The 19,114-nt window shown below is 42.4% G+C and overlaps 2 protein-coding genes across 3 annotated transcripts in view; one reads left to right on the plus strand and one right to left on the minus strand.

Moving 5' to 3' along the window:
- The window catches only part of LOC126281921 (PIH1 domain-containing protein 1-like), a 47,563-nt gene extending 33,375 nt beyond the window's left edge, over nucleotides 1-14,188 (minus strand). Inside the window, exon 1 of the mRNA XM_049981251.1 lies at nucleotides 14,098-14,188. Within this exon, the coding sequence (XP_049837208.1) occupies nucleotides 14,098-14,163 (66 nt within the window). The 5' untranslated portion in view covers nucleotides 14,164-14,188. The remainder of the gene's footprint in view (nucleotides 1-14,097) is intronic.
- A 322-nt stretch (nucleotides 14,189-14,510) lies between these two features.
- LOC126281920 (conserved oligomeric Golgi complex subunit 1) overlaps nucleotides 14,511-19,114 on the plus strand; it is a 114,650-nt gene continuing 110,046 nt past the window's right edge. Inside the window, exon 1 of one of the 2 annotated variants that reach the window (XM_049981249.1) lies at nucleotides 14,511-14,724. In XM_049981249.1, the coding sequence (XP_049837206.1) occupies nucleotides 14,588-14,724 (137 nt within the window). In that variant the 5' untranslated portion in view covers nucleotides 14,511-14,587. The remainder of the gene's footprint in view (nucleotides 14,725-19,114) is intronic. The other variant, XM_049981250.1, reaches the window with a different exon arrangement.

Below are 19,114 nucleotides of genomic sequence, written 5' to 3' on the forward strand. Positions count from 1 at the left end.
ACTGCGGGTGCTGCTCTGTGGTATACAACAACATAGAGCTGTATTATTGACAAAGGTCGTCCACATACAGTGACAGTGAGACCGTGGGTCCCACTGCAGACACAATACCACTGAAACTGACACCAAAGAGTGCAGAAACGATCCCTGATGGATCCCAAGTTTTCTATAGATATTGGTGGCTGTGGGTTGAAAATATCCAAATCCAAAAATTTGGAGCTGTTGTTCCATGCTTTCATACTGTGTGATGACTGCAAGTAAGATGCAGCCACTGCCTTCTCGAGCACCGTGTGCCAAAACTCTAGTGGCATCAGCTTGGTATACTTCAAAGTGCTCACAGTGGGGGCACCACGAGAGAACAACAGTCATACCACTGGAGTCAATGGAGCCAATCAGGATGCAGCCTCATATGATTAAGTTGCGTCACAGCCCGGATGGGGAGATTTGTCTGGTGGGCATCCTGGTGTACAGAGCAGGTCTCCTCTCAGTCGCAATGTGGTTACTGTGATAGTATTTATGGGAGAAGTTTGGCTATGGACATGAACACAAATGATTATGTTGAGTTATGTTTCACCTTGTTTTCAGAATAAATCTTCGAAGTTGTAATTAATGCCAACTTTTCATTTGGTAGTTTGTACTTGGGACACAACAAATTTCCCAGGTTTCAAGTCAGTCCTCTGGAGACGAGTTAAGGGCTTTGGAAAAAGTTTTATTTTATTTTTTTTTTTTATCTGTCAGCGATTTGATAGTGTTTCTGTGCCTGTTAGTTAAGTTGGTGGTTTTTTTTCTCTTCTTGTGTGGTATTTAGATATTCTGTTATTAGTACAGCATGCTGCCCTCAGATCCTATATTGTGGTTCTTCTGCTGTCACTTTTGTGTTTTTTCCTGTTCTTAGTCTTCATGTTAGTATATTTAGTGACTGTCAACGCAAAAGACTTGTTAAAATATCCAAACAAGAAGAACCTTTTCTTGATGTTCCAGTTCTACATCTACATCTACATCCATACTCCGCAAGCCACCTGACAGTGTGTGGCGGAGGGTACCCTGAGTACCTCTATCGGTTCTCCCTTCTATTCCAGCCTCGTATTGTTCATGGAAAGAAGGATTGTCGGTGTGCCTCTGTGTGGGCTCTAATCTCTCTGATTTTATCCTCATGGTCTCTTTGTAAGATATACGTAGGAGGGAGAAATATACTGCTTGTCTCTTCAGTGAAAGTATGTTCTCGAAACTTTAACAAAAGCCTGTACCGAGCTACTGAGCGTCTCTTCTGCAGAGTCTTCCACTAGAGTCTATCTATCATCTCTGTAACACTTTCGCGATTACTAAATGATCCTGTAACAAAGCGCGCTGCTCTTCGTTGGATCTTCTCTCTCTCTTCTATCAACCCTATCTGGTACGGATCCCACACTGCTGAGCAGTATTCAAGCAGTGGGCGAACAAGCGTACTGTAACCTACTTCCTTTGTTTTCGGATTGCATTTCCTTAGGATTCTTCCAATGAATCTCTGTCTGGCATCTGCTTTACCAACGATCAACTTTATATGATCATTCCATTTTAAATCACTCCTAATGCCTACTCCCAGATAATTTATGGAATTAACTGCTTCCAGTTGTTGACCTGCTATTTTGTAGCTAAATGATAAGGGATCTATCTTTCTATGTATTCGCAGCACATTACACTTTTTTACATTGAGATTGAATTTCCATTCCCTGCACCATGCGTCAATTCGCTGCAGATCCTCCTGCATTTCAGTACAGTTTTCCGTTGTTACAACCTCTCGATAGATCACAGCATCATCTGCAAAAAGCCTCAGTGAACTTCCGATGTCATCCACAAGGTCATTTATGTATATTGTGAATAGCAACGGTCCTATGACACTCCCCTGCGGCACACCTGTAATCACTCTTACTTCGGAAGACTTCTCTCCATTGAGAATGACATGCTGCGTTCTGTTATCTAGGAACTCTTCAATCCAGTCACACAATTGGTCTGATAGTCCACATTGCTCTTACTTTGTTCATTAAACGACTGTGAGGAACTGTATCAAACGCCTTGTGGAAGTCAAGAAACACAGCATCTACCTGTGAACCCGTGTCTATGGCCCTCTGAGTCTCGTGGACGAATAGCGCGAGCTGGGTTTCACACGACCGTCTTTTTCGAAACCCATGCTGATTCCTACAGAGTAGATTTCTAGTCTCCAGAAAAGTCATTATACTGAACATAATAAGTGTTCCAAAATTCTACAACTAAATGACGTTAGATATAGGTCTATAGTTCTGCACATCTGTTCGACGCCGCTTCTTGAAAACGGGGATGACCTGTGCCCTTTTCCAATCCTTTGGAACGCTTTGCTGTTCTAGAGACCTACGGTACACCGCTGCAAGAAGGGGAGCAAGTTCCTTCGCGTACTCTGTGTAAAATCGAACTGGTATTCCATCAGGTCCAGCGGCCTTTCCTCTTTTGAGCAGTTTTAATTGTTTCTCTATCCGTCTGTCGTCTAGTTTGATATCTAGCACTTTGTCATCTGTGTGACAATCTAGAGAAGGAACTACAGTGCAGTCTTCCTCTGTGAAACAGCTTTGGAAAAAGACATTTAGTATTTCGGCCTTTAGTCTGTCATCCTCTGTTTCAGTACCATTTTGGTCACAGAGTGTCTGGACATTTTGTTTTGATCCACCTACCGCTTTGACATAGGACCAAAATTTCTTAGGATTTTCTGCCAAGTCAGTACATAGAACTTTACTTTCGAATTCATTGAACGCCTCTCGCATAGCCCTCCTCACACTACATTTCGCTTCGCGGAATTTTTGTTTGTATGCAAGGCTTTGGCTATGTTTATGTTTGTAATTTACAGGCTCAGCAAACCAACGAGTTGACAGAGGCATTAAAACAGTCTTTCGCCGTGAATAATCAGCAGCAGCAACAGTGGACTTTTGGGTACAGTCATACCTCCATTCCATCAGTTTGACCCAGAGAAAGAGGAATCGGACATATATAAACACCAGCTGGTGGCACATCTCAGCATCTATAATGCATCACAAGAGGTGCAGAAATTTTTTTTCTTATCCGTTGTAGGCACCTTTACCTATAACCTTTGCCTGAAACTCAGTCCTGACTACCGTCCAGAGCAGTTGTCGATGGACTGTATCCTGTCATTGCCAGACAGTTATTTTGAATAACTAGTGTCAGTAGCAACTGCATGGTTCAATTTTTTTCATCAATGTAAGCATTCCTCGATGGGTCATGGAACTAAAAGGTTCGTTATGACTGTGTCGATTTGATTGTGACTGCGGTAAAAATTTCAATGATCAAATGTTGTGTGATGCGATAGTGCAGAACTTGTCAGCCTCTAGAATATCTGCAGCTGTCTTACAGCATCGAAATCCTTCCCTTCAGGACACACTAAACATTACTGACAGTCATAAAGTTAGTTTCAATACAGAATGGTCCCGAAATTGCTATGGGGGTACATGTGAAGCTACTTGAAGGACATCGTCCACGAGAGAAGAGCTAAACATTTCAAATTCATCCATACCAAAAATGTTGAGTGGTTCTAAAGATTCTGACACTATAAAACAAACCAAGTGTGTCTGACTTTTGTAGTGCACAGACAAACTACAACTATGTAAGACTGGGATTGTCGCATCATTGTATGCAGGCAAAACTTTGATACAGGGAGATAACTACGTGGAACTGAGGAGCAGATATATATGCTCGTTCAACAAGGTGGCAGCAGCTCCCATATCCAAATGCAATTGTACCGGTAACCTATCGATGAATAAATCGATAAATAATTTGTTTGCAGTCTTACTAGACTGCAGAGAAACTGACGTAAGTTTTATTCTAAAAGTCCCTGTGACGTACACATTGACATTGTATACCTGAAATGATGTGTAAAAGGCTGTCTACACTCAGAGCTTACCGCATTAACAGCAAAACTGATAGCCCAATCTGAACCATTGTTACATGACATTGACATAAATTCACATCTCAAAGCATTGTCTGGAGAATCACTGTCGGAGTTGACACAACCATAACCAAGTGGATTGGAGGCAGCACATTGGAGTCCAGGACCTGCCACATCATCTGTGGTGAAAGATATGAGTTCCAATACTACTCTAGATGTAGCTACTGACTGATGTGTGGTGGCTTGTGACACAACAGCGATATGCTGGGCAACCAAATCTAACTGTATGAACTGAATGTAAAGACAGCAAGCACATTGGAAGACCATTTGTGAAATGCTGCTCGCCAGATACAAAAGACAGTCGTTTGCCTATTGAATAGTGACAGGTGATGAAAAATGGATATATTTTGAGAATCATAAGCGTCGTAAATCATGGCAAACTATCGACATCCACTGCAAGACCAAATCACTTTGGAAAGAAGACAATGCTCTGTGTTTGGCAGGATTAGAAGAGTGTTATCTATTATGTGCTGCTGAAACCTGATGAGGCCATCAACACTGATTGCCACTAACAGTAAATGATCAATTTAAATCGAGCATTATGTGAAAAATAACCAGAACAAGGAAAAAGGCAACACAAAGTCATATTGCCCCATGATAATACCCCATCACACACAGCAAAATGAGTCAAGGAAATGATCCAGGAATTCAGTTGTGAAATACTAGGTCATGCAGCTTATTCTCCAGACATGGTTCCGTCCGATTATCATCTACTTGCATCGCTTGGACATGCTCTTGCTGAACAACACTTCAATTCGTATGAAAAATGTACGAAAATGACTCACTGACTGGTTCGCTTCAAAAGAAGAACTGTGTGTGTGTGTGTGTGTGTGTGTGTGTGTGTGTGTGTGTGTGTGTGTGTGTGTGTGTGTATGTGTGTGTGTGTGTGTGTGTGTGTGTGTGTGTGTGTGGCATTCATAGCCTGGAGGAGAGGTAGGAGAAATGTACAAAGAGCAATGGAGATTATTTTGAATAACATACTGTTTATCAGTTTCAAACAATAGACATGTAATTACTGCAACCAAATTATGGTTTCAAACTTCTACACCTGGTAAGAATGTCTCGCCAGTGAAAGAACAAATGTGACTGAGGGTTCGAGTGGCGGCTACCAGTTCTACAGTGAATATACAGTATCCATTCAGTGGAATAGTAGTTTACTGCAGCTTTTGTGTGTGTGCATGTGTTTAAATACCAGTTTATCTGTTGACTGTAAAACCGCCGGTGTATACAAATTGCAAACCTGGAAATGCGACAAAGATGGCCGGCAACATGCAGTGAAAGACCTCGGAGTCAACAGAGTCTTTCAGCCCAAAGTATATGTCCAAACTGATCTGAGGATGGGTACACACCATGTGGGCATGCTTGATTGTTTCCTGACAAGAGGTGACAGTGGAGGAAGTCAGAGTTCATAGCAGAGACATTGTATGTCAACTGCAATTGTGGCTCCAGTCCTGAATTGCTATTGTGGGAGGTGGATCTCTCTACTACGTAAAAGGACACGGTAGTTTGGTTGCTCAGGGGAGTAGCAAATGTGTATCGCATACTTGAGCAGCAGTTGTTAATACCTGTTCTGTAGTGGAGTAAGGACCCCAGCCTCCACGAGTAGGCTGTTCACAAGCCAGGTCCAAAAGGCACCTGTCACCAGTCAGACTCCACAATGGTGTATTGGGTCCAGCATCCACAATGCTGAAGGCGATGCCGAGCCATATGCCAGACTTTCATACTCAAGACAGGACAGTATGAGAGCTGCTTTCTGTTGCAGAAGTGTAGAACAGTCTGCACTCCAGCTGGTGTTACTGAGGCAGTAAAGAATATTAAGGTGTGACCAGCTCGTCCACTTAAGTTGGGGGAGATGGGGAAGCAATGTCAATCGGGCATCAAAGACGACCCCAGAGAGCGAAAGATCAACACATGGAGCAATTAGTCATCGAGGTATAATTCTGGTTGTGGATGGACAGTTTGATGGCAACAGACGTGCACAATGTTTGTCGTGGCAGCTGAAAAATGGAAGCCATGGGCAAGAGCCCATGACTGCACCTTTTATATGACACCCTGAGGTTGGTTTTCAACACTCACAGTGGAGGAGCAAAAGAACATGTAAAAATCGTCAGCATACAGAGAGCAACAGCTGATGCTTGACTATTGATAGCCACTAGAAAATATGACACACTCAATAAAAGCCCTGTATATGAGAGGGCAGCAGGGATGCCTGTTACTGTGAGAAGCTGGAAAATATGATGTGACAAGAAGTTTCAGACAAAAATCTAGAATGGGCCCAAGAGCCTACTCGTGTACGGTGACGAGGATGTGAAGACACCTTATGAGGTCATAGGACTTCTGCAAGTCAAAAAAGAAGTGATGAAGTGATAAGTGTTGACGTCAGGCAAAACCTGAACAGACAGAAGACTCCAGGCACACAAAAGTGTCAGCAGTAAAACAATGTTGGTGAAAACCACCCTGGAACAGAGCTAAAAGTTCCCGAGATTCAAGGTACCAAAATGACTACCAATTCACTACATGTTCAAGCAATTTGCAAAAAACACTGGTGAGACTAAATGGGTGATAGCATGACCCATCTTCGGGTGGTGTTTATGGAGTTTCATAACTGAGACAGCCTCACTTTCTCACCACTGACGTGGGAATTCAATCTTGCTCCAGATATGATTAAAAATTGCAAGGATGTGACATTGGCAATCCATCAATAGGTGTCTGAACATTTGGCTGTGGATGCAGTCTGTCCCTGGAGCCATATCAGGGCAGAGAACTAGGGTACTGAGGAATTCCCACTAACTCAACAGAGCATGATGGGGAAGTGGGTAACATATATTGATAGGTAAGTGAATTCGCTCCACCCTATGTTTGTCATGAAATGTTGGCTGATAATTCTCAGATGCAAAGGGTTCAAGCATAGCACAGAGCAAAATGTTTGGTGACAGAATGTGGGTGAGTGTAGGTGACACCATTCAGGGAAACACCAGGTGCACCTGGTGTCCATAGAGGAACTAAATCTTTGTCCATGCCTGCAAAGGGGGAAGGGGGGGTATGCAGTCCAATGGCAGTAACATACCATTCCCAGGTTATTTGTTTCTGTCGTTTTATTTCATGGTGGACTCGGGCACTGAGCCATTTAAAGGCAATGAGGTCCTCTATCAATGGATGTCACTTATGGGACTGGAGAGACTGTCTGTGCATATCTAATGGCCTAGGCGATTTCTGAATTCCAGCAAGATATTTTCTTCCGATGGGGGGTCCAAAGGAAGAGGGGTTCGCTAAGTCTGCTGCCAATATAATGGCTGGGGTCGTGCCCTGGAGAGTTTGATATATTTTCTATATAGTGGAGTGGTATGGGTGGTGGTAAAGGCAATGGCATACCAATCAGCATTATTGACAGCCCAACTGGGAGGACACCCAGGCAAGTGATGCTGATGGAGGGCAGGATGATTGGAATATGATCACAGTTGCACAGTTCATCATAGACTCTCCAATGTATGGAGAGGAGAAGACCAGGGATGCAAATGGAAAGATCAATGGTCGAATTAAGAGCCATACACCACACCGAAGTGTGTGGCAACACTGATCTTCGAGAGGCAAAGACTGAGCTATGCAAGCAAAGTTTTGATAGCTTACTGCAGCTCCAAAGGGAGGGTACTGAAGTTGCCCAAAATGAGGATGGGAGGAAGGAGCTGAGAAATCAGTGGAAACAACTTGGTCCGAGAAAGGTGATACACATGATAAAATCCAGAGATATTCTCACAAATATAGCCACAACCTCCAAAGTTGTATTGACTGGCATGTGTTCACTGTAGACAGAGTCCAGAATGTACGTGCAAACTTTGCCTAATGCTCCGTCATAGTCAGCTTGATTCTTAACCACCCTATGATGCATAGCATCCTCTACAGTGGACAGCTCTTAATGGTCCATTCTTTGGCATTTTCAATCAGTCCTGAGACTGCAAATGCACCCAGTCCACTGCAGTGAGCATTCCCTACTAGTGTTGTGCACTGCATGCATTTGCAGCCTCATGACTGAAAACGCCAGAAGTGACAGTTAAAAGTTGTCCATTGCAGTGAAAATCATGCACCACATGGTTAACATAGTCCCGACAAGCATTTAAGGGTAGAGGTTTGCAATACTGGGAGCCAAGTTTCCTGGCGGGTATTGCAGAAAGCTGGGGAAATGTATAAGTGACATCGTCATAGCTCAACCAGCTGGTGGAAAAAAACTGCTACAGTTCCACTGGAGGATCACGTTACTTCCTGCTACCAGCAGCTGCGAGGATACGGCATCAATACATGTTGGTTCTGAAGAAGTTTATGTGGAAGGATGCGGTGCCACAGGGGCCACCAAAACTTCCACCTTGGGTACAGAGTAGGAACATGCAGGATCTGGTGGCATGAGTGCCATCGGGGCCTTCTCCATTCTGGAGGTGTTCTTTTTGTCCCTCTTCTCCAGTCATGATTTTCATCTGTCAGCCCTAGTTTTAAGGACAGAGGAGGAACGCAAAAGCCTATGCCCAGCAACCCATAACTCTTTCAGACACTGGCTTGTATCCAGTTGCAGACATGCTGAATCTTGGAAGGGGAGAATCCCAAGAGATCCTTCTTGGTGAAAGACAATGGAGATGGGTGTTGCTTCTGTGGCTGAGGGTTGGGGATCGACATCCCCAGCGGATGGGGAGTCAATGCTGCTGAAGTAGGCATGGCGCAAACAGTAGGAGGAGGGCCTCAACCACTGTGGGAGCAAGGGTAGTTGAGTGGCCCTGGGGCCCCAGAGTGAAAGGCATGAACAGTGAGGGTACTGTCACTAGAGAGGATGACACTGTCTTAACCAAAGTAAACATTATCATACATACATACATACATACATACATACAGACACTCATACTACTTCCTGGACTCCTAATACACAAGTTGGTCAAGGGTCTTGGATTTTATTTTCGCTTTGGAAGACAGAGTCCAGTTAACACACGGAATGGTGCTTTCTGCAATCTACAAAGACGGTGGAAGAGCACAAGGAGCACCTGTGTGTAACTGAAGTTCACAATAAATAAAGGTGGGGCTGGCAACACAGCAAGACGACATGCCCGAATCTCAAGCATCTGAAGTACTGCATGGAAGGGGGAACATACGGTTTCGTATCGTATCAATAGACCATTATTTGACTTTTGTTGGCAATGAGTCACCTTTGAAGGCCAAGATGAAGGTCCGAGTTTCAACCCTATTGCTTTTTGGTCCCTACTGGACACAATGGACAAAATGCACACTCCATTGCTTCAAACTGGCATCAGTATGCAAAAGGTGGTCACAAGGGAATATGGTATCCTGTAATACAACAGGACTACTATGGGAGGTGATAGTTTCAGGAATGTGACACAGCTTGTCAATGGCAAGCAAATCCTGCAATTGGGCATGGGTTGCAATTTTAGACAGAGCTCAACCTCTTTTCATTTTTGAAATCAATGCTACTTCCCCAACCCTGTCAAGGTGATCAACAAAGAACATGGTTTTGTAGACAAAAAGGAATCCCTGTCAGTCCTAGTATTTTAGGAAGTATTTCTTCCCTTGTCTAAGCCCTATGTTTCTCTCACACCACAGCCAGGGAAGGAAACACAATGGGGTCATATATCTCTGGACTGTAGTAATCCTTTCCTTCATATGAGACTGCTGGAGCTGTACAGTCACTAGAGGAAGAAAGTTAGAGCCACTTCCTTTGTGAGTAATCCACCTTGGTGCCACTCAGATGAAGGTTCCCCTATGGGCACATAGTCACTGGCATACACATGGAGTGTCCTGTTTAGGTACCAGTAATGCAGTCCTTTCTATTTCAGGGGCTACCACCATGCAGGTACTTGATGAGCGTCCCCCCCCCCCCCCCCCCACCACCACCAAATTACAGAATGGCTTCTGTGTTGGGTTTTGGGTATATTACCTTAGCCATAAAGGAAGGGGTGCAAAGCCAGAGAGGCACAAAAAGTGTAATGTACACCACATAGGACGACTTTCCCTGCATGGTCTGCACTTCTGTTCAATTTGGAAGAGGAGTGGTAGGTCCAATCTAACAATGGTGACCATGTAGTGAATGGAGCACACTTGTATAAAGTGCCAGAGGAAAAAGAAAAAAAAAAAAAACGAAGTCCAGTATCATAAACAAAATCGAAGCATAGATGGCACTAAGAAGATCATCCAATGGAAGGGCAAAGGGGGGAAAAATAGCAGAAGGATGGACTTGCACGGAAAGTGAAGTATTACTTCAACCACCCAGGCCCCTTGTTGGCCAAGCATGTATTCACAAAACAGATGTGAGCACTGGGGGGAGAGGATCATTAGGCTGCAATGAAAGATGACACTGTGAATCCTGTTGAATTTGTTTTTGAGGAGAGATGATATCTAGTATATCCCAAGTTTATCACCGGCCTGAAGTGCCTGGGATTGGTTAGCATCCAAAGTTCTGATCAACAAAGACCCACTGCTCATTTTCTCTATCGTTGTAACTTCTCTGGACCTATCCAAAATATTTTCAACACGAAACAGTGACTTCATTGTTGCAAAAGATTCTCCATTGCTTCTGGAGCATACCAAGAACTGAACGAACTGTCTACCTCCATTTTTCCTTGCCCATCTCTCATCTCATCGCTCAATCAAAGATGGAAATGCCATGGAGTTGTAAGCCTCTGCATTAAAATCTTACTTTCTATCTGCCGAGAAAGCTGTGTTAGCACAGCCATCAGTATGGAGGAGTTTGATTTGTTTGATTGTGGATCATCCATCCCGATGCCACTCACTCTGATCGGAGGCTCTCCCCATGGACACCACCTCGTCACAGCAAAATGTATCTGGCATAGTAACTGTTGCGAGACGTCCCAGTGTCTCGAAATGGACAGGCACCTACTCCTCAGCAAACATGGGTAGGTTACAGCTGAGGCATCAGCAGTGTGATCCCTACATTGACAGGGGACTACAACTGTGTGAGTACACGATGAGTCCCACCTTCCTCTCCCCATTCCCACAACGTATTAGCTACTCTGCTGGATTAATATAAATCCACCCTAACAGTAAGGGCAGAGTTCATAGTGCATTTTGGACAATTATGCACTATGTAAGGTGTCCTCCTCCATATGGCCTACACTTTGGTGAAATTTAGAAAAGTGAAGGTCAAACCATACGTGGGGACCATAAGTAATAAAGCCAAAAAGATTGAGGGGAAGGTTGTGAAATAAGCTAAAACCGATGGGTGACCTAATAATAGCAGAGTTGTCAATATAAAGACTTGTTTTAGAAACTTCTTATGACAGGCAAGAAATACCCATGGGTCTATTCTAGCTGGAGAAAAACAGTGCAACTGCACCTCATGAGGTGTGGAAAAGGAGGAGGAGAGCATTAAGCTTTTGCGTGCAACTAGTATAGCAGACAAACATGGAGCAGCCATGTAGATTTTTATCAAAGAGAAGTACCAAAAATCAGGGCTGTGCAATGACACCCAAAAACTGGGTACCCGAGTAGAACTCTGGGTTAGGATGGATCGAGGCATGACAACAGAAATGCACAACTCATGTTTTTGCAGGAGAGAACTGGAAGCCAAGGTGAGGTGTCACCCAAAGGCCCTTTGGATTGCACCTTGGAGCTGACATCCAGTCAAGGCTACAGATTGGGAGCTACACCAAGTACAAGTTACCAACCTACATCATAGGGGTGACAACAGATTCAATGGAGGTCACTGTCTCATGCATGTGATGAAGATTGTAATGCTCAGTGAAGAACCCTGCAGGGCACCGTTCTCTTGGACCCATGGGGAGTCTAGTCGCGTATCAACTCTAACTCGAAACAATCATTTGGAAGAGAGGTGGGGGGACTGATGAATAAGAATCAGTAAGGTGTTTCAAAAGCCCCAGTCATGGAGGTAAGTAAATGTGATATCAAAAAAGACTGCAACAAGGATTGGCATTTAGAAAAATGCCTGTTTCCAACTTAACCAGATGGTTGGTTGTGGATCATCCCTTTCATAAACCACACTGATAGGGGGGGGGGGGGGGGGGCAAATGTTTCCAATTTAACCAGATGGTCAACTGATAAGGAGTCAAATGGTAGTGTGATTTAAGAAACCAGCATAATTGTTGAGCTACCATCAAAGGGAGATTTGGGGGGGGGGGGGGGGTTGTCAGAGGATTGTGGTGGGCATGTAAGTAAATAAGTGCCCTACCTGGAGGCAAATAAATAACACAAATTGCTGGGGTCATTCACACTTGCACTGCTACTGCTTGAAACATGACATAAAAGGGAATTCACTCACTCACAACATTTGTGCAAACCAGTGTACAGGCCCTTCCAGATACTCTCTTGGGGCCAGTATGGTACCTAAAGAATGCATGGAGAATCGACTTGGAGAATGGTCATTGGTAAAGTGTGTTTTGTCTAGAGCTACACAAACTGCAGAACAAGAGGGAATTAGTTGTTTTAGTTCTCGCAGGTGACAGTGATATCCATTCCAGTTCGATTGGATTCTCATGTTGAGGGAATCCTGGTCAGAAATGAAGGGGCCAGGAGGACGGCCAAGCCCTAGGATCACTGTCCATCACTGGTGTGGGTGCAACATCCAAATGTCAGTTCGGACTCCAACCGCGTGGGGGATCTGATGGCTTTGGGATCCCTCGAGTAACCTTCTCACAGATTCCGTCTTTTCTCTTTCACAATTTTAGGCTGTCAAGATTATTGTGATGGTTTATCTGTTGTAAATGTAGGAACAAAAGAAGAATGGCCAGCCATGGAACCTACAATTTGTGGCTCCTTCAGCTGCCGGCAGGGGTCAGGTAATCAGTTGGTGGTTTTTCAGACAGAGGGTTCTCAAAAGTTCCCCAGGGTCAAGAAGTTTATTTGTGAGACCAGATGCAACAATCAACAAAGTAGTGACCTGGCCACAATAGTCGCCAAAGTTGATGTCAGTGAGACAGGATATTCCGATTATAAAGTCAGTGGTGTCAATTATACGACATGTTGTACCAAATAAAGGCAAAACCAAACAGAGAATGCACTAACAAATGCTGATGTTTCCAGAGCCTTTTACTCATCATCTATCCAGTGACAAAATATTGTGATATCTGAGATGACAATATTTTTCTGCAAGTTTGAAGAGAGATCATGCCATAGACCTTGCTTTGTGATCTCCATTTATGCCGTTTTGACTTTCTGCACAAAGTGATGCCAGGAGAGTGAGTTACAGAACTGTAGTTCTATTAGGCTGGGAACAAGGGTTCCAGACCTAAGGAACATTTTGTTGTCTCTCCAGGTACAAAGAAAAAAATCATTAAGAATATTGATCTAGTATCTATGCCAAGTTACAACTGGAGCTGAAACTTGGCAGAGGTTCATGCAAGTCTGTTGGGCACATTTTGTATAAATTTCAACAAAATTGGTGGTGGTGGAACTGCGACCCCTAGGTCATTTTACCTGAAATGATACATGGAATAGTTGAGGCTACAGTCCAAATTGTTCCCAACACTCAGTATTCATTGTGTGGTCTCACGTGGAAAGATATTTTTCCAGAGAGCGTAATCATGGGTGACATTGCTAGCCCTGCACTAGAATTACAATTGCTAAGTTACAACTGCTAGTTATGTGGTATTCATTACTGAAAGGCTTTTGTATTAGTTTGGACTCTAAACTCCCAAGTCTTATCCCTAGCAATAGGATCTTCCCAGTCATTATTAACCCTCTGATAACTACTAGCCTTAACTTGCACCTTTTTATCTGTCTTGTTTGTTTTCCTGGAATGCTTCTGGTCGTCTGCAGTCTGTTGCCTATAGTCTCTAAAGCAGTGAAGCTGTTAGAAACATACAAACTAAAGGTAGTATCCTTGTAGCATCGTTAAAACCTCTTGCCTGATTTGATTATCTATCCTTTTCTTAACCTTAGCTGTCAACTACAGTTCTCACATAGCCTAATTTTGCAGAACATTAGGAAGTGCCTCCTGTTTAATATTATCATAATTCTGATTATGACCCGCATATTGACTTAGAGTTTTACGACCAACTGCTCCGTCTCCATACTTGAGGAGCGGTAAACACTATCATAGTAACGCCAAAGGCATCTCTATAGAAGGTTGTTGTTTCACAGCACTGCAATAGTAAACATGTTCTTACCTCTACCAACAGTCGTTTTTCTAAAAGAGAACTGTCGACATCCAGGAACACAGATTTCTTCGACATTTTGGACAATCAGACGCTATACACTCAGTTTTCTGAACAAATGTCACAAATCATAACGCTGCGTTTAATATCCACACAAACCTTCATGGCACACACGCCGGGTGGCTATTCTACACATCAAAGATGACTCTTACGACCAGCTCCACCGGCTATCATACGACATTGTATTTTGTGGCTTGCAAGTGTTTCCCGTAAGAAGAAAATCCTCATGCAGTTATATAAATGAAAACATTTTCAACCGGTTTGATTAAGAAGTGTAAGGCAATTAATGGGCTTGAATAGTGTCCTTTATAACATCTCTGGGTATCACTTTGTTTACAAATAATCTTTGAAATTCTACCGTGGCTGTCTTGCTGATCAGTGTGTGGCAGAGGGTGTGTAGGTGTTTGTTTTTGACAATAGTTAGAACAACATTTCTGTACAAATGCCGGTAAGCAATCTGTTGGAATTAAATCCTGATAAACTATTTGAAGAGCATTCAATTTCCGAAATTCAAGAGATCCAGAAAAAGCTGCAAACTGAAATTGATCGAAAACGAGAAGAACTGCGAACTATGGTTGGGTAAGTGTCTACTTGCTTGCGCACATCGGTTAAAATCCATTCGCTGTCAACTATCTGTCGTTGTCGTAGGCTGCGAGCAAAGATCTTAATTATATTTTGTAGACATGTTTACAGGGATATGTTAAGTTGTTATTTTGTATTTGCGTGTGCATTAACAAGACTTGACTGCCCCGTAAATTATCTTTGTTATTTGGTACATATTTATATTCCATTAAAAAAATGAGATTTTCATTCTTGTTGTATATTAAGCAGTGATTCTGTGAATTTCTATTTCTCTCGTTAATGTAGGTACCCATCGCTCTCCGTTGTAGGATCAAACTTCAGTGCTCATCTGAGGCAAAGTTCTAGAGAATTAAAGGTTCCGTGGTCTCCATATGCAAACTAGCATTATTGCTAATACGAAATATAGAATTCTGAAATATTTCGTGTCGGTGGTTAAGCTATATTTCTTTCCGTTGATGTATTCACAGTAAAGGGATGTGAAGTTCTATTTTCAGTGTATAAGATAGAATTGTATATTCAGAGAAGAGGTTGCAAGAAGACTGTAAGTGTCCTTACACACCTTAGTTTGTAAGTAGAGAAAATACGATGTGCATGTCGCCGTTATGAACCAGGCTATATTATGATGAGAGAGAAACTAATGGATTCCTTTTTACAGCTCATTTGTTGTATGAGTAACGCTATATTTAGGATGCGTCATTAAGAGAACAGGAACAGGGTCAGAACAATCGTGAATGGAGGAAGCCCTCATTTGAGTGTTGCGTTTCTAGTCTTACATAAATATTTCATCAAAACGTCATCACACATAATATACCATCTACGTGTTATTGTCCATAATATCTTGAGTCACATTATCATTGATAGTGATACTCATTACTCACCACATCCCATGTCTCAGACTAAACAGAAGTTTTCTTAACCAGCATTTCCTGCCATGGCCTCTGGTAGATTCAGTCTGAAACTCAGATATATCAATACTTCGTTTTGCTTTTCATAAGGAAATATCCATCTGATTGCAGGCAGCTTATTCTTGGAGATGGCAATATAGATTCATCTTAGATATTTAATATAAATGTTTGAAAATTGTGTGTTAACAACTAATCCTGTTAGCATGAAGGGAAAGATATTCTTGTATTTACTGAAATACAAAATTGTTTTAAAAATGCTGCAAATTGATCAAAGTTTATTAAGAGGGAAGGTAGTGATGTGAAAGCATTGGAAAATTTATTTATTTTTGTGCATGTCCAGCACATGAAATTATTAAAGTAGTGGTAAAACATTAATAATTTCATACAAAGTATCAGTGACAGAGAAAATTCCATAAAATAACAATAAAGATACAAGGATTAATACATGCAATACTAATTTATAAATAGAAAGAAAGGTAAAAAACAAACAGCAAGCTATTTCTCTTCATATTATGTAGGGAGCTCAGTAACTGGCAGTTTTGACTGCTGTTTTGTTAACTGCAGCAAGATACATGTATCTGGCAGGCTCCTGCAGACTAGCAGATGTTTTTGGTCCTGCAGGTCACCACATTGGCAGATATCCTAACACTGCTGAAGCCCCTGTTCCTGTGGTTGACTTTGTTTCATGACATGCTAATTCTGAGTGTGTTCAGTGTCTCCATTTCTCATAAGGCAGTTGTGAGTCTCCAGCTGATTCCTCTTTGACTTTCATTCGGTGTGCCCAGGTAAGTAATCTCAAGAAGTTGTTGAAGATGAAGGGGTTACCCTAGTTGCCTCCATGAAGCTCTTTCTTGATCTGAGTCATGGTCTTTGAGGCTCATGCCCCAATTAGTTATGTCCATGATCAGGTTTGTGTTTCTTTTTCTGTACTTCCGGGACTTCTTTCCTATAAATACTTAGTGGTGCTGCTCTCATAATTTGGTACAGTTTACTGACAGATGTTGCTTGTAGACAGTCTGTTTTACAATATATCCAGTCTTATTAAAAGGTAGATCAACTTGTTTGGTCTGTACAGAAGTTTGCTAAACTGGTGCAGAATACTCTGCTGCAGAGAAACATAGTGCCAGGACAGATGTTCGCAGCACTTTTAGTTGAATGCCCAGTGGTTCTTGTACCATTACAGATGATATTGTTTGTTGTAAATACTTAAGGGTTTATTTCTTCTCAGTGGGCTGTGAATGTAAGGTAATAGTCCTCCTTTACTCCAAGGTCCTAGTGGAATAGTTGTTCTCCTCTCCAAGAGGTGATCAGTTTTCTTTTAGCTTCTCTGTTTCTTAGATCAAATGCACAAACATATTTCTTTTCAGCATTTGGGCTCAGATGGTTATCATCACAATACTTTGCCAGGTCTTTAGGAGTTTTGTCAGCTTTATCTTCTCTTCCTCAGAGATTTTACCTTAGGCCAAAAGAGATGTATCATTAGCATAAATAAATGTGTTAGTTCCAGAGCTGATTTGTTTGTCATTTGTGTAGATGTCATAGAACAGTTGGGACATCACACTTCCTTGAGGGAGACCATTTTTCTGAATCCTCCACCAACTTTTCATGTTTTTGTTTTTTAGTGGGAAAAAGTTTCTCCAGTTTTGCAGCAAACATGGGATGAACTGTGTTAATTGGTAATCCTTTGTGATTGGATACAGTTCTCTAACCAGCTTTTTATGATTGACCATATCATAAGCTGCTGTGACGTCATTGAAAGCCACACCTGTCACTTGACCTCTTTCATACACGTCCTGAACTTGTTAGACCAAATAAAGGATACATCCACAGCAAGATTTTCCTGGGCAAAAGTCCAACTGTTCTCTTATGAAACCTGTGCTGACATATTATTATATTCGATTTAGAACCAGCCTTTCCAATAGTGTACAAATGGCAAAGAAGTGAAACTGGACGAAGTTTTTAAGTCCTGTTAGCACTTTGTCAGGCTTAAGAAGTGCTACTCATTTGACTTCATGCCAGATCCTTAGGAATTTGCAATTTTGAAATATAGCTGTTTTGTAGCAGCACCAAACATTTTGATTTACTTTGTTCGTAGTTCATTTAGGCCTGCTTTCTCATTAGCATGTGTGAGGAGTTTGGAGTTGTTAGAACTTCCCTTAGTCTCACCTTTCAGAAGCAACTGATGGTCAGAAGTTACCTTTGAGAAATCAGGAAGAACAGTGGCTGGGTCATTGTTGAAGATCTGCAATAACATTGCATACCTTTCAGCACTAATGTTTCATCTCTAGATTTGATAGGAGGTCACACATCTCCTCTTGTTGCCAGTCAGATATGGTGTTTAAATTTTTTTACTATTCAGGGATTTGAACAAGCTACCTGCAGTTAGTCTTAGCACATTTCTTGGATCATTGCTGCTGTGCATACAGGGGGTGGTCAAAAATATGAAAACACAACGCATTACCATACCCAAATGGGTAGTAAACTGTTGGCATGCAAAACAGCTTCCAGTCGTCTGAGAATGGGTAAATACAGTTCCTGTATGCTTTTCAAGGAATCTTGTAGGCCTACCATTCTTCCTGGTAAATAGGAACAAGCTCAGGTAAAAATAATGCAGGTGGACAGTGGCCACACACACATCTCTCCAAAGTAGACCACAAAGGTTCGTTCATACTTGTGCTCACAAAATCAGTTCTGGATGACGCGAGCTGTGTGAAGAGGGGCCCTGTCATCTTGGAACATAGCACCACCATTGGGGAACGATCGTTGTATTGTGGGATGGCCTGATCAGCTGAAATGATCGCATAATTCTTGACTGTAGTGTGACTTCTAATAGTAAGCGGGGCTCGTGAAATACCACAATATAGTTGCCCAGATCATCACAAAACCACCACCTTGTTTCACTCTAGAGGTGTAAACTCAGCCAGAAGTTTGAAACTGAGTGAAACAACTCATCCGACCAAATGACATTCTTCCATTGCTCCATAGTCCAGGTTTTATGGCTTCAGCGCCATGTTTTCCTGCTACATGCATTTGTGTCACCGGTAAGGCCTACTGATGACTGGTTTTGGTGTTCCACCTCACTCTGCAATTCCCATTTTATGGAGCTGTGTTTGTGATATTTTCATGCTGACAGGGTTCATGAGTGCAACATTCAGTTCTGCAGTGACTTTTGTACCCGTTGTCCCCTTATTATTTGTCAAAATCCTCTTCAATAACACTCTGTCACAGTCACTCAACATCTAATTTTGTCCACATTGTGACTTAACAGATGATGTTTTACCACTTTCCTTGTAAGTTTTACAAATCTTCAGTACAGTGGCTCTTGAAAGACCAAACCGTTTGTCTAAGCTGGTTACTGAAGCACCCACCATACAAGCACCAGCAGCTTGCCTACGTTCAAACGCACTGAACTGTGACAGAATGCGCTCACAGCTACACAGAACACCTTTGTCACCACAGCTGACTCTCGCAACATATTGAGG

This window comes from Schistocerca gregaria, chromosome 7 (genome assembly GCF_023897955.1).
Source record: "Schistocerca gregaria isolate iqSchGreg1 chromosome 7, iqSchGreg1.2, whole genome shotgun sequence".
NCBI classification, from domain to species: domain Eukaryota; kingdom Metazoa; phylum Arthropoda; class Insecta; order Orthoptera; family Acrididae; genus Schistocerca; species Schistocerca gregaria.